At 52.0% G+C, this 14046-nt stretch overlaps 1 protein-coding gene across 3 annotated transcripts in view; it reads right to left on the bottom strand.

Moving 5' to 3' along the window:
* KCNH1 (potassium voltage-gated channel subfamily H member 1) overlaps positions 1–12365 on the bottom strand; it is a 176625-nt gene extending 164260 nt beyond the window's left edge. For all 3 annotated transcript variants that reach the window (XM_057398489.1, XM_057398488.1, XM_057398490.1), the window contains exons 1-3: positions 12244–12365; positions 622–745; positions 280–386 (exon numbers count right to left, since the gene is read on the bottom strand). In XM_057398489.1, coding sequence (XP_057254472.1) covers positions 280–386; positions 622–745; positions 12244–12316 — 304 coding nt within the window. In that variant the 5' untranslated portion in view covers positions 12317–12365. The remainder of the gene's footprint in view (positions 1–279; positions 387–621; positions 746–12243) is intronic.
* Positions 12366–14046: the final 1681 nt, after the last annotated feature.

Raw genomic sequence — 14046 nt, 5'->3', positions numbered from 1 at the left:
GCTGACGGAGTCTTGAGTGCTGTCTTAAAGCATCTCACACAAACTGCACTAAACGTCAGAACAAATCAAGACGGCTTCGTCTGCCTCCCTGAGTGACTTTCACCCCTAATGCTCTCATTCCTCTCTCGTCTCTACCAGATCAACTGGTACAACCGGGGCATACTTAGCCCTAGCCAAAGCAGGGTCCTGCAGACTGACAGACCTGCCCTTGCAGTCGACGCTCTCATTTACAACAACTTTACACAGCGATATTAACGAACAAACCAATCGAGTACTTACTGTTCTTCTTGTACATCAGGATTTCAAAGGAGTTCATCTCATAGTTCTCAAATGTTTGCCGGACCTTGTCGATTGTGTCCTTGTCTGTCAGCTCTCCGTACATAAAACTGCAAATGAAGCAGGAGACTCAAGTCAGACAGCAGACAAAGACACTTCACAGCGTGAAAAGAACCTGTGCAGAAATAGCCCTTCTTTGGTTTTGTTTCACCTGGAAAGCGTATTTGACAGCTGCAGCCCCAGGACATAAAAGACAAGACTGGAATAAGCAGATTACTTTTCTCCTCGAGCAACAAGCCCAACACTGCAAGATATTCACCAGCAAATAAATCTCTTCTCAAATACCTGCAGGTGCTGCTTTTTTGCATAACTTCTGCTCTGTGGTATCCCGACAGCTTGCAAAATCCATCATTGCTGTAGACGATGGGCCAATCCACTATCTGGGCATTGCCCAAGACAAAATTGGTGTCTGTTTGAGAGAGCACAGCAGTGAGACATTAGACAAGGCTATGGCTGCATTAGAGGAACTACTCATTTCAGAGCCCATTCCCCATAGCTTCAGGCCCTGAACAGTTTCTCCCACATGCTATTCCCACCGCATCCAACAGGATTATTCCCTGGTTTAAGTGTATTAATTACTCGCGCAAAGCTCAAGAGGATGGGTTTGTACAAACGAAACCGAGGACTGCTAAGCAGGTAAAATTCACCCCAACCGAGGACAGATGCACCACGCTGTTCCCCTCTGTGCCCCAAGCGCTGACCCACCACGACACTCAGTTTGAACGTCTGATTGCTGTCTCATTCAAAGCATGGACGTACCCACTGTGGGACCCAGAGCTTGCTTTTCTCTGCTGCTTTGGCTCCTGTGAACTAACTAGACCTGTGCCAAAACAGACAGCAGTGCTGCTGCTCGGGCGCTGGTAAGCAGGAGGAGACGGTGGCTCCTTTCACAGCTGCAAAGACTCCATTGGCTTTGAAAGAAAAGCTACGAGGCTGCATGAGATCGAGTCATGGAAAGCCTTTACTTTCTAGGAGCTACCCCCAAGTGCTCCAACACAGCCATCGTTAAAGCTTCCTGCAACCAAGAGACACAAACACGGCATTTTACTTGGTCATTGCAAGGAGCTTTGCTTATTTTAACTTCTCCTTTCAAAACCCTTTGTCCCGCTGCAAGCTTCAAGTGGGTTTAAGCAAAACATTCCGGTAGCTATCTAAACCCATTGCGCAATCCCATCAGCATGATTGAGTGTATCTTTACGCACTCTTTAGAACGCTATACACCAGGAGTGTAACTTTGGGATGTTTTCACTGCTTTGAGTGCCACGGCCTCTCTGAAATACTGCGGGTTTTGCTTGGTTGATGCACTCCGTGCCAAAAGCAGTACGTGCCTTTTACCCCTTCCTGTGAATAAGTAAGCCCAGCCATTTCTCACTGCTAAAGCGAGTGCTTTTGAGTGGCAGTTACAAACACTGCCTTGCACCGTGCTGGTTGGGATATTTTTACACTGGCATCAGGAAGTACAAAAAAAACAGACAAGAAAGCATGCAAATACAAACGTGAGGTCAGGGCCGATCCAAACCGCGCTATTTCAGGCACACGTTTCTTCTCACCATCTCCCCGTCTCAAAAGATAACTTTCCCTTCTCTCCACTGCCTCAAGAGCTCCTTGAAGAGCTCATAGAATCAGACTGCTTTGGGTTGGAAAGGACCTTAAAGCTCATCCACTCCCAGCCCTCTGCCACGGGCAGGACACCTTCCACTAGAGCAGCTTGCTCCAAGCCCCTGTGTCCAACCTGGCCCATTCCCAGGAGCCAACACCGCCAGCCTCACTCATCTTTGGGCTTGCTGTTCCAGCTCCACGTTGCCAAAAAGGCGCCCTGCATTCCAGGCCGGGAAAGAGGTTTCCAACCCACCAGCCTCTGTCAGCTTGCCTATTAGGTCCCCAGGCTCAGGAAGATCAGTTCCTCTGCTCCCGCTTTTGCTGCAAAGGGAGAGACAATCTGCACTGATGGTTTCCAAACTTCCCAACATCCCATGGAGTCGGAGCCCCAGCACCTGCAAAACCAGTTCTTTGGAGGCAAACAGGAATGTCTCTCCAGTTACCCGCTCCTCTTCCCAGATCTCTTTGAAGGCAAAACAAGGACACAACAGTGGTTGGGTGCCTACGTGGAGAACACACCTGTATTTCTTCAGCAAGGATGTCTCCAACAATGGTGTTTTGCCAGCATGAACACCGGCAAGACGCAGCAGAAAATAAAGACTTTCGCTTACAACTCCCCTGCCTAGTTTATTCTGACAGATAACCCGAGGTACAAGGGCTGTTCTCATTGTTATCATTTACATTCAATTGCACTGACGTCCCTGACAGCGGGCCGCTTGAAGACAGCTCATAATCTGTTAAACAATTGCTCCTAACGTAAGAAAATACTAAATAGCATCCACTGAGGCCAATGCTGCCTCTCCATCTGCAGGGACACAGGGTCCCAGAGGCCAGGAAACAGCTGTGGCTTTGTTGCATGAGCAGCACGAGGGATGCTCTAGTGACCTCTTTGAGCATCGCAGGGAAGAGCCTCTTGGGGACTCACAACTGGGTCAGCAAGGCCAGGAAAGGACCGTGAAGAAAGCCACTGCTAAATTCTCTTCAGAGACATGTGATAGCTGCAGTACTCAGACCGTTAAGTAACTGGAGGCACCTCTTTGAAAGGACTCAAAGGACTCCCCTCCCAGGAAATCAATCCCTATCCCAGTGTCAAATGGGTCAGCGGTATTGCCTTGCCCAAGGAGAAGCTGTAAGCATCCCTGGCCCTCCCTATCAGCTCCAAGAAGAACTGAGCTAGGAACTGGGCTGGGTGGGCTCATGCAGAAGACCTTGCGCTGCATTTGGCCCAGTCTGAGCAAGAACATGGGGAGGAACAGAAACATGCAGGAGCACAGAGCACATCGTGCTGCAGAAACCCAAGTAAGAGCTGCTGCGCCTCAAAAGTGGCACAACGACTTGCATGCCCAGGGTAACCTTCCATGATGAGCTCCAGCCTGGAGCACCGGTGACCCTGTGGAACGCCTCGCTTCCTATTTCCTAGCTTGAGTTTTCCTCAGGTGAGCTCTGCTCACTGCAGCGTATCTTCATGCCAGCCTTTACGCACCCAAAGGTCAGACCCGCTTTGGATTAGCGCTTTAAACGAGACACAGCTGCTTTAAAGCAACGAGGGAAAAAAACATTTTAACTCCTTCCAAAATGCAAGGATGGATCTTGCTCAGTCGCTGAAACCAATGCTTTCCCCCACTGACAGAGCACACCATCACAGAAGAATCATAAAATGCCTTTCCAAATAACAGGGATCCTGTAACAACAGTGACAGGACACCTCGCTGCACCGAAATTACCCTATCTACTGCGTCTGGTTATTAGATAGAGTGCTTTGTTAAACCAAAAGTGCCCCTTAGCTCAAGCCCCTAACACGCCCGAGGACAAGCAGCATCTCATCAGGACCGGCTGACTGAGAAGACGTCACCTCCTTGCAAGGCCATGGAGCAGGTCCCTGAAAGGCTGCCTGCCTCCCGCTGTCCCGCACTGCTGCACATACACCCCCACAGCATCCCAGCCCCTCCTGTAAGGGGGCTTCCCTGGCCCCTCTTCTGGGACACAGTGGCGCAGGTCAGAGCCCAGCATGCTGCCTGACCCATTCCCACACTGCTGCCTGCACAAAGGAAGCACACAGGGGTGACCAAGAGGAAGCCTCTGCTTCTAACCAAGGCTGGCGCCCACTCTGCTTTCAGATACGTACGTGGGTCTGTCAAAGCCCCAGGCGTGCTCACGTTGGCGCAGTGCACAAACGTAATCTGAATATATACGTATTTTCCCCACAGTCATCACACAAACACAAAACTCAAAGGATCTGCTCCTAATTTATTCCCCTCTCAGTGAAAGGAGAATAAGTCTGTGCATCCTTGCCATTAAAATTGTACATCCTTAAGATCGAGACCAAACTACTTTAAGCTGTAGCCTCACTCAAATACAAAACAAGGTATTGTAAATCCCTACAGATATGTTCTTTTGGGCTCACATGGTAGAAACACCTGCTCCTCACCACCAGTCTCCATCAGAACAGAAACTGCCCTTCTCATCCCAGAGCACAGCCTTCATCACGCTGGGTGAGGACATCACCCTCGTTACTCACACCAGTATGTCTTTGTATCACGTCTCAAGCTCCTCCATGAATCTTCAGTGGAGCAAACCTAGATCTCTGGCACTACAAAGCGCAAACCACTACTACAGCAGAACTAAATGCTTAGTAAATGGGTTTCTTACCCCAGCTGTGGTCACTGTGGATAGGAGCGGGGGATACAGCCTCCTTAGCTACTGCTCCTTAGCTGGGCATAAAGCACCAGAGGTGCTTTATGAGCACCTCTGCAGCATGAGAAATATGAAGTAACTACGCAGTATGAGAAACGTAAGGCAGGCAAAAATCTCGTGCAACTGCCATATGATTAAAGACTGTATTTGAGTACAAGGGACAGATGAGTTTATAAACAAATCTGGTATTTACAAACTTGTGACTCTGCATCACAAGTAGCATCATTTGGATACAGGGGGGAAAAGAGACGGTTTCAGTTCTGGTCAGGAACACAAGGCATGGAAATAGCCTGTTGTTTCCAAGCAGGCCCGCCAAAGCTGCTGCAGTCGCACAGCTCCCATCACGCTTTTGCTTTAGCGCTTTGCAGAAGCCAGGTATCTATGAACTATTGCTCATGTTTAATCTCAGCTTTGGAAACAGTTAAACAGAAGCAGTTAGTCACACTGATTACACCGTTCAGATGTAGCTCCCGAGATCAAAATAGGGCCCTAAATGAGGACAATAAATCAAACTGAATTTCAAGTACCTATTCAATCCTTTCTTCGCATATACCGGATTCAAGGCTCGCATTAAGGGAGGAAAGACACCAACCAAACTTTCATCCCAACAGAAGTGCTGTGACTGTATTCAAAGCAAGCACAGAGCTGCTCAGAGAACTGAAAGTCTATTTGGATGGTAGAATAAAAGTCATCCGACAAAATTCCGCCCTTCCACCCACATTCTCCTGTAAAAGTCAACAGTGTTACACAGATACCCACATCCACTCAGCAGCTCCTTGTACTCATGCCTAGAGTGGGAGCGCATCAATGTTTAAATACCCCATTGAACGACTTGAGTTCTCTATAGAATAATGACATAGAGGCCTCAAAATTGGACATCCTCAACATAGAGGCCAAACTATTTGAAGCTGTAGGCTCACCCAAATATGAATCATAGAATAGTTAGGGCTGGAAAGGACCTTAAGATCATCCAGTTCCAACCCCCCCTGCCATGGGCAGGGACACCTCACACTAAACCATGTCACCCAAGGCCTCGTCCAACCTGGTCTTGAACGCTGCCAGGGATGGAGCATTCACAACCTCCCTGGGCAACCCATTCCAGTGCCTCACCACCCTCACAGGAAAGAATTTCCTCCTTAGATCCAATCTAAACTTCCCCTCTTTCAGTTTGAACCCGTTACCCCTTGTCCTGTCACTCCAGTCCCTAATGAAGAGTCCCTCCCCAGCATCCCTATAGGCCCCCTTCAGATACTGGAAGGCTGCTATGAAACAATGTGTTACAAACCCCCATGGATAGGTTCATTTGGGCTGACACGGTTTACCAAAGTTTTATGTAACTATCTGTTTTGGAGAAACAAAAAAGGATTTCAAAGCTCCCAAGGCACTAACTGCAGGCACTTCTTGCCTTACTCAAACACGACTTATGCTGCCGTGTGTACTCCAGCGCACAGTGCAAGTACAGGCTGAGAAGAGCTATTAAAGTATGGATTTCATCATGCTCACCACAAATAACAAAAGAGACACCAACTAAAACAACAACTTCCAGTGACTCAGTTTGAATCACTGCAGAACATGAATGCTGATTTCAGGCAACGGTACGGATAAAAACTACTGGTTCCACCTCAACGTTTGGCCTTCGCATTGTTAGAACAAGCATTTCACAGCAGGCCTGCGCCATGAGAGGAGATGGAATTGACCAGAGCACATCCCTCCAACACGAAGGGCTGGAAAAGCTTCAGAATTAGCTGCATTTTCTCCAAGGTAAAACAAATTAGTGCCCAATGGAGCAAGAAGAGCTGAAACTGGAAGCGCACTGAAGCCGTCTCACGTACGTTGTGCACGGCGTCATTCTTGGTCTATCCCTGAAGCACTGTCTATGCTGAGAAATTGCTTTTGTAAGAGGAAATTGAGGCAAATGTGACGTTAGCATGAGGCATTAAGCTGTTCATTGGCTGCAAGAGTCACGCAGCGCGTGGTCCTTAGTAAAGGGTGAAAATCCTGTTTAGCAGTGAGACCTCACCATATAACCGGTCAGCTTCCCCCCTCCCACCTGATCTTACAAGAAAAAGCACGGTTTACTTGCACTGATGGCATGGGGCTTCCCCCAGTTTCAAGAAACTGTCTGATTTACTGATTAGAGCTACAGCCATCAAAAGCCTTAAAAGCACTGGCCAAGACCTAACTCGCTGCTCGCTGTATGAGATACGAAAATGCATTAACAAATTCTCCAATGAATGGGTTTCATTACGATCTGTTTTACAGCCTTGTTCTAGGATTTAATGCAGAAATGGACTGATAGGATGAATGATCACAGTACAGCTTCTTGAGCTTTCAGAACGTTAATTCCGAAGCACATTCTCCATCGCCTTTGTGTTGTACTTCTTATTTTACTTGCTATCTATAAAAATCATTGTAAGGGAATCGGGTCGCACAGTTCTGAACGCATAAAGATGCTCACACAAAACGAGAAGCTTCTGGCCTCGTAAAAGCCAGCAAAAAACCCTTTTATATTCAACTCAAGCAATAATGACCAAAAAAAGTTAACAGCAAGAAAATATTGTGATGTACTCATCAACTGTATAAAAACGAAGGCATCTCCACAGCTGCTGTTAACTCAGAAAAGGAAGATCAGGAAGAAACAAACCCCTTTCCCTTGTTCCATTCTCAGTTTGGGAAGATGACCTTGACACAGCACCTTCAAGCTGCCTCCTTGTGGCTTCTGAAGCTCTGCTGCTTTCAGGGCTAAATGTCCTGTTTTAATCAGTGCCAGCAGACTTACCCTCACGGATTTACTCAGCCAAAAGTGCTTTTTGCAGAACCTCATAACCTGGGTCTTGCCCAATTAGACAGAACTGGGGTACAGACCTAGGTTCAACCAACGGATGCCAGATTTGCGGAGGATAGCATTTGCTTTGCCTTGCATAGGGCGAGCCATAGTTATGGCAAGAGAAAGAGCTGTCTTCAGCTAGAGGCACTCTACGCTATAGCACCATCTCACTACTGATCCAGCAGTTTTCCATGCACTTTTTGCAAGCTGTGACTCTGGCAAAGAGCCTTCTACGCAGGGGAAGGGAAGCATGCTACAGCCCAGACCCCTCCATTCCATTACTTTGGGGGAGCTTTGTGCTGAAATTAACCCACTGAAGTCCAGAGGCTGGATGAGACTGGCAGCATGGAACAGCAAACCTCCTGCAGACCTGCTGCAGCCTTCCAGGTCAGCCCATTGGGAGCTTGAAGAACTAGGATAGCTTAACCCATACACTGCACCTCCTCGGGAATACCTCAATATCGCCCTTCCCTGGGCACGGTTAGCTTTGTCCTTTCCGGGCACTCAAATGCGTTTCCCCGTCCAGGAGAACCTCACTAGATCACACTGTCATTCACCTGCAGCACAGGGATTCTGAGCTGATCCTCTGCAAATAATGAATTTCATCCAGTGTTTCTTGAAGATTCACTGAAAATTATGGAAATCTATGAACTTTCAAGCAACCACACACATTCTATCGAAAGGAAAGAGTATATTCCACCCCAAAACCATGCTAATTTCAACAACAACAGTCCTGTTCTCAGTATAAAAACCACTTTCTTGATGACTAATGCTATCTACCAAAAGTGCTGCAGTAGTACGAGGCAACCCAGCGATGCTCAGGACCTGCCTACCCTTGGCACACCACATTCAAAGGAGAGCTTGTTGCGCTCATCCGTGTTCCCTACCAATGTACAACGGTTTGGGTTGGAAAGGACCTTAAAGCTCATCCAGTTCCAACCCCTGCCACGGGCAGGGACACCTCACACTAGAGGAGGATGCTCCAAGCCCCTGCGTCCAACCTGGCCTTGAACACTGCCAGGGATGGGGTTAGGTCTTCATTCTCTTTTAGTTTCCTCTGCGTTTCCCTCTGGCTCAACACAAAAGCAGGTTTTTCAGTTTGAGAGCTGTTCATACTAAAGCTTATTTCTCCTCCAGGTCTGAGGCAATGGTACAGGGTTCGCATGCCCATGTTGGAGAATGTTTATTGTGCTGGGACTTTATAGTCTCTGATGTAACGCAATAAACCACGGAAATGTCTGTTATTCTCAGGATCGGGGTCCAAAGGTGCTTTTTCTTGCTCTCTACAGGGAACTCACTGCATTCTCCATCAAAGGGTGCAGGTTTGCTTTCATACCTGATGCCTCCTCACTGTGTTCCCAGCAGATTTAGTAAGAGCAGAGCTGAATTCACACAAGCCTTACGCCCTCCAACCTCCCCTTCTTTCAACCTCCTGGCTTTGTCCATAAATCAGAGAAGCACCTGTAACTTCCAAGGCAATTCCAACACCACGTAAACACAGGGCTTGCTTTTGCCATCCCTGCACGCACGCAATTCCACGTACCTCCGTGACCAAGGGCTGCAGAGTCCAGCTGCCATTTACAAACACTGGCAAGTAACTCGGGCCTCCGGTTATTGATAAAGCACTGGAATATCCCAAAGAATCCACATTCCCTGGAATACACTGCCCCATTTCAACCAGGCGCCCTGGCCATCAACCAAGACTGTAACTGTTACAGCGCTTGTATACTGTGGGTGTATTACATTACCCAAGAAAAACACGAATATCACATTAGCAGTAACCATCGGGGGCTAGTGATTCTTTACCCACTGCACTGTTTTACAGCACAGGGCTCATTTTCTGTCCCAGTGGGTGTTCTGGTCTTTAAATATTTCAGTGCTTCAAACAAATCCCTGCCAACCAAGTACTACATGCAACGTTTAGTTTTCTAGCCCTACATGGCCAGGATAGAAACACGGCTTTTAAACACGAGGAACGAGACAAGCAGGATTACTGTGTCCCGCGTTTCAAAGAGGAAAGAGCCTTAAGTTCACACTTCATCCAAAAGGTCCTCTTGTGAGATCACAGAGGACCAGATGAGGTCCACAGCTCGAGGTACCTGGCACCTAATGCATTCCTTCCTGCGTGCGCTACTGTAAGCCATCCCATCCCAGGGTGGGCTCAGAAGTTCTCAATTCCTTCTTGACCCCACAGTGTACTGAAGGAACACTGTGCTGCTTCCAACCCTGGCATAGCTCTTCTGGCTGGCATTTAGTGCATGGAATCAACCACGCTGGAAAAGCCCTTTAAGATCATCAGGTCCCACCGTTCCCCAGCTCTGCCAAGGCCACCACCAACCCATGGCACTGAGGGCTTCGATTACGTGGTGTGTGAACACCTGCGGCACGAGCACCTGCCTCGGCTGATTTGCAAGCTAAGAAGCAGCTCTCCTCCCCGAGAACTCTAAATATGATTCAGACCAGAAGAGTTTGAGGCAAGCCTCACCACCGATGGCGTGACATAAACCTGAGCAGAACACCAACCCTAAGGGAAACCCCTGAACTCACATGCCTACGTACACTGCTGTTACCTTTAGCCATTGAGCGTGCACCAGCTTCCCAGACACACACCTAACATGAAAGGCTGCCCAAGGAACTCCTTGTTAAAGTACTGGTTAAACACCAGCATAACTAGTGCTGTCCTTCGAGCGGTGCTTCCAAAAGAGCTTGCATGCCAATTACTACGATGCCACTACAGGGCATCTTTCACCGAGTTAACACACGTGCCCCAGACTATAACCCATGATCATGTTTTCCTCGGCTCACCAGGGACTGTGGGTGCCTGCCCTACCCAAGTACCTTTAAGTAAAGCACTTCTTCAGTACCTATTTCTGTTCGGTGACCGAACTCCTCTCCTTTCCAAGGGAACTCTCCCCAAATTAGGAACATTCCTGTACCTGTACCAACCCAGTATCTGTTGGCACTACTTAACCTGCTCGCAGGTGCCAGCAAATACAGCTTGACAACAAGCTCGAGGTTTATTTGGCAAATCCCAAACGGCCTAAGCAGTTTCATCGCGGGTCACGGTACTACCCAGTCAACCGAAACCGAGAAAGGGGGGCCAAAAAAACCACAAGCTTTATGGGCCCTTTTAAGCACTCATCCTGTGGGCATCCCAAAGCATCTCCAAGGCCAAGGAGGCATGCCAAGGCGAGACGGGCAACAAGGAACCGGCGTGTGTCCATGCTGCCAGCACAGCCGAGCCTGCCAGGAGACGAAGGAGACGCTCCCCGTCTGCTGACAGACACCGGGGTTAGAGGAGGCTGTGATGGTCCCACGTTAGGACCGATTCATACAGCGCCCGTCTGTGACGGCATCGCATTCACAGCGAAGCTGGACGGGGTCCAGCAAAAGCTAGAAGGCACATTACAGCAGCAATGGGCTTCTAGACCCGAGTCACATCCCCGAGCCTCTCCCAACACGCCTGAAGCGCGCGAGCTCAATCTAAAACTTGTGTTGATCACAGCCCTCCGGACTGGCCGAGCATTCCGAGGTGGAGTGCTGTCGTCTTCCCTCTGCTGTCTAGCACCACGCTCTGCTCTGACACCTTCTTAATAACGGGGGAAGAGAGGGAGAAGCAGAGCTTAGCTGCTGCTGCATGATTTCCAACCCCCCCCCCCCCCGCAAACCTGGACTGATTTATTGCATCAAGCTGCTGGCACTCAAAGGCCACAGAGAAAATTGGGTTTTAATGAAGAAAATAATCTACAAAGTGGAGGCAGCTTTGCAAAGAGCCTTGGCTAACTGGTGCTGGGAGATTAGAGCAGCAGCCTGCAGGTGATGGAACGTAAGGCTTCACGTGTCAGGAAAAAAGGGCAAGACTGACTGTAGGAACAGCAAGGACCTGTTCAGGAATGCATCTGCCAACCCCTTCCCTCCTACAGCAAAGTTGCAGGGAGCAGCAACTTAACGAAAGAGCCCCACAATTTGATGTCAAAACAGGGTCTGAGCAGAGCCTGTGCCTCCAATAACGCTTCACTTGAAAGAGCACACAGCTGAAAAGCAGTCTTTGGATAATCCGAGTTTTCAGCCCTTTCCCTTAGCACAATAAACCGACTCCGTTTGCAGCCGATTCCCTCCCCTTCAACCGGAGCTCGATCCCGCACCTTCTCTACCGCACCACAAGTTCTTAATCCCTCCAGTGACCCCACTGAAGTCAACGGGAGCACCAGAAAAGGCAGAACTTGGGCTCAGCGCTCTGAAAGGCGAGGCGCACGCCTCGGTTTGACCGCATGCACCGACGCTCGCACGCGTACCGAGGGAGCGGCTTTTGGTAACTCCCGGAGTGAAAGAACCCGGAGCGCATGAACGCGCCTTTGCGCGCAATTGTGAAATTCGAGGCGTTTTCCACCCCGCGTTTGCCGAGGGAGACCCGGCTGCAGCGCGCAGGGAAGCGCGAACGGACAGAGGCGGCTCGGCTCTGCCCTCGGCCCCCGCCACGAGGTCTCCCCTCGCTCGGCACCAACCCGGCCGGGCCCCCCGCGCCCGGCTCCCCTTCCCAGAGACCACCTCGGCCGCCGCCGAGCGCCGGACCCCTCCGCCCGAGCCCGGCAGGCGCCGCCGCTGCCCCGGCCCCTCCGCGCGGGCGCACCTGCGGCGGGAGCCGCGCTGCGCGGCCCGGGGCGCTCGGCACCGGCACCCGGGTGCGCCCCTTCGGAGGGGGCGGCCGCGGCTCCGCGCACCCCCCCCCCCCCCGTTTCCCCGGTAAAGCGGGGCAGAGCGTGCTGCTCCGCGGCGCTGCGCGCTCACCGTTAGACCTGCGCACGATGTTCTCCAGGAAGGTGTTCTGCGGCGCCACCAGCCCCCGCCGTCCCCCGGCCATAGTCGCGCTGCGGGAGCGCGGCGCGGAGGCTCCGCTCAGGGCTGTGCCGCGCCGCTGCCCGCCCGCCCCGCGCGCCTCATGGCCCCGCCGGGACCGGCTCGGCTGCGCGGCACCGGCCCCGCGCCGCCTCCCGCGCACCGCGCCGCGCCGCACCGCCCCCTGCCGGCCGCCGCCGAGCCGCAACGCCGGTGTCACAGCGCCACCGTCTGGGCGCGGGGCGGCACAGCACAGCAAGACCCTCGCTTAAGGGCAGCCCGGCCGGGCCGAGCCGCCCGCGGGGCACACGGAGCCCTCCTCGGCACCGCTCGCGGCTGCAGCCCCGGGGGAAGCGCCTTGGAGCGGCGGGATGCGGGCGCCCGGCGGGATGCGGGCGCCCGGCGGGATGCGGGCGCCCGGCGGGATGCGGGCGCCCGGCGGGATGCGGGCGCCCGGCGGGATGCGGGCGCCCGGCGGGATGCGGGCGCCCGGCGGGATGCGGGCGCCCGGCGGGATGCGGGCGCCCGGCGGGATGCGGGCGCCCGGCGGGATGCGGGCGCCCGGCGGGATGCGGGCGCCCGGCGGGATGCGGGCGCCCTCGACCCCAGCCCCGAAGCGGGTGAGGCGCCCGGAGCGCTTTAAAACCCCTCCTCACCAACCCGCGGTCGCAGCTCTCGGCCGCGGAGCACCGAGGGGCTCCACTTCCAGCGCCGGCAGGTGTTCCCCACCTTCCTGTGATGATCCCCTTGCTATCATGTGGCCCAACTGATTAACAGCGGAAGCGGGGCGATGAACTATTTACACCTAACCTCTGACCGGCCGTAAAGTCGTTGAAACACTCGATTTAGGACGGTTTCCCAATCAAGGATCAAACAACTTTGTTCTTTTCCCCTTAACGATCTATCAATGAGTGGAAAATACTCACCGCTTGTTGACACAACGGCAGGTTTCCTGGCTGGCTCTGGCATTCACTCACTGCAACGCCTCATGCAGTGCGGCACCGTCGGGCTCCGCAGCTCAGGATGCATTAAGATGCGAGCATGTTTCACCTGGGAAAAGCCATTTCCCACAAAACCAGCAAACGGAGCATGGTGAAGACGATGCTCGGTGTCACTGGGGCTTCTGAAGCCTTAGCGCTGCTCCCACAGAACTCTGGCATGGTCCAGCCATGCAATACCTTAAGAGGTCCAGCAAAAAACCTGGAGAGGGGCTCTGGACAAGGGCCTGTAGGGACAGGACAACGGGAATGGCTTGAACCTGCCCGAGGGGAGACTGAGCTGAGCTCTTAGGCAGAAGCTCTTCCCTGTGAGGGTGCTGAGGCGCTGGCACAGGGTGCCCAGGGAAGCTGTGGCTGCCCCATCCCTGGCAGTGTTCAAGGCCAGGTTGGACACAGGTGCTTGGAGCAAGCTGCTCCAGTGGAAGGGGTCCCTGCCCGTGGCAGGGGTTGGAACTGGATGAGCTTTAAGGTCCCTTCTAATTCAAACCAGTCTGGGATTCCACGATTCCATGACTCCTAAAATGCCGGCATGGCCCAGCCCTGCTGCCAGGCACATGAAGTAGCTGTGCCATGGAAGCTGCTTTTAAACCAGTCACAAACTGTGCATCAGCCAGCCCCAGCTTTTCTGCCAGAGACAGGGTAGGAGACAAAAGTCAAGCACCCGAAGCTGCAAAAAAGCCACCAAGTCTCCCTGAAATGCCGGTGGACCTTGAAAAGTCCCATAGCAGCACTCATTTGCACCTTGACAGGTCTAAAC

The sequence above is a fragment of the Pezoporus wallicus genome, unplaced genomic scaffold (genome assembly GCF_028554395.1).
Source record: "Pezoporus wallicus isolate ANWC-B61680 ecotype Strahan unplaced genomic scaffold, APGP_CSIRO_Pwel_v1 contig_11493, whole genome shotgun sequence".
In the NCBI taxonomy this organism is placed as follows: Eukaryota; Metazoa; Chordata; class Aves; order Psittaciformes; family Psittacidae; genus Pezoporus; species Pezoporus wallicus.
The sequence above is the reverse complement of the archived record's forward strand: the minus strand, read 5'-3'. Positions and strand labels throughout refer to the sequence as shown.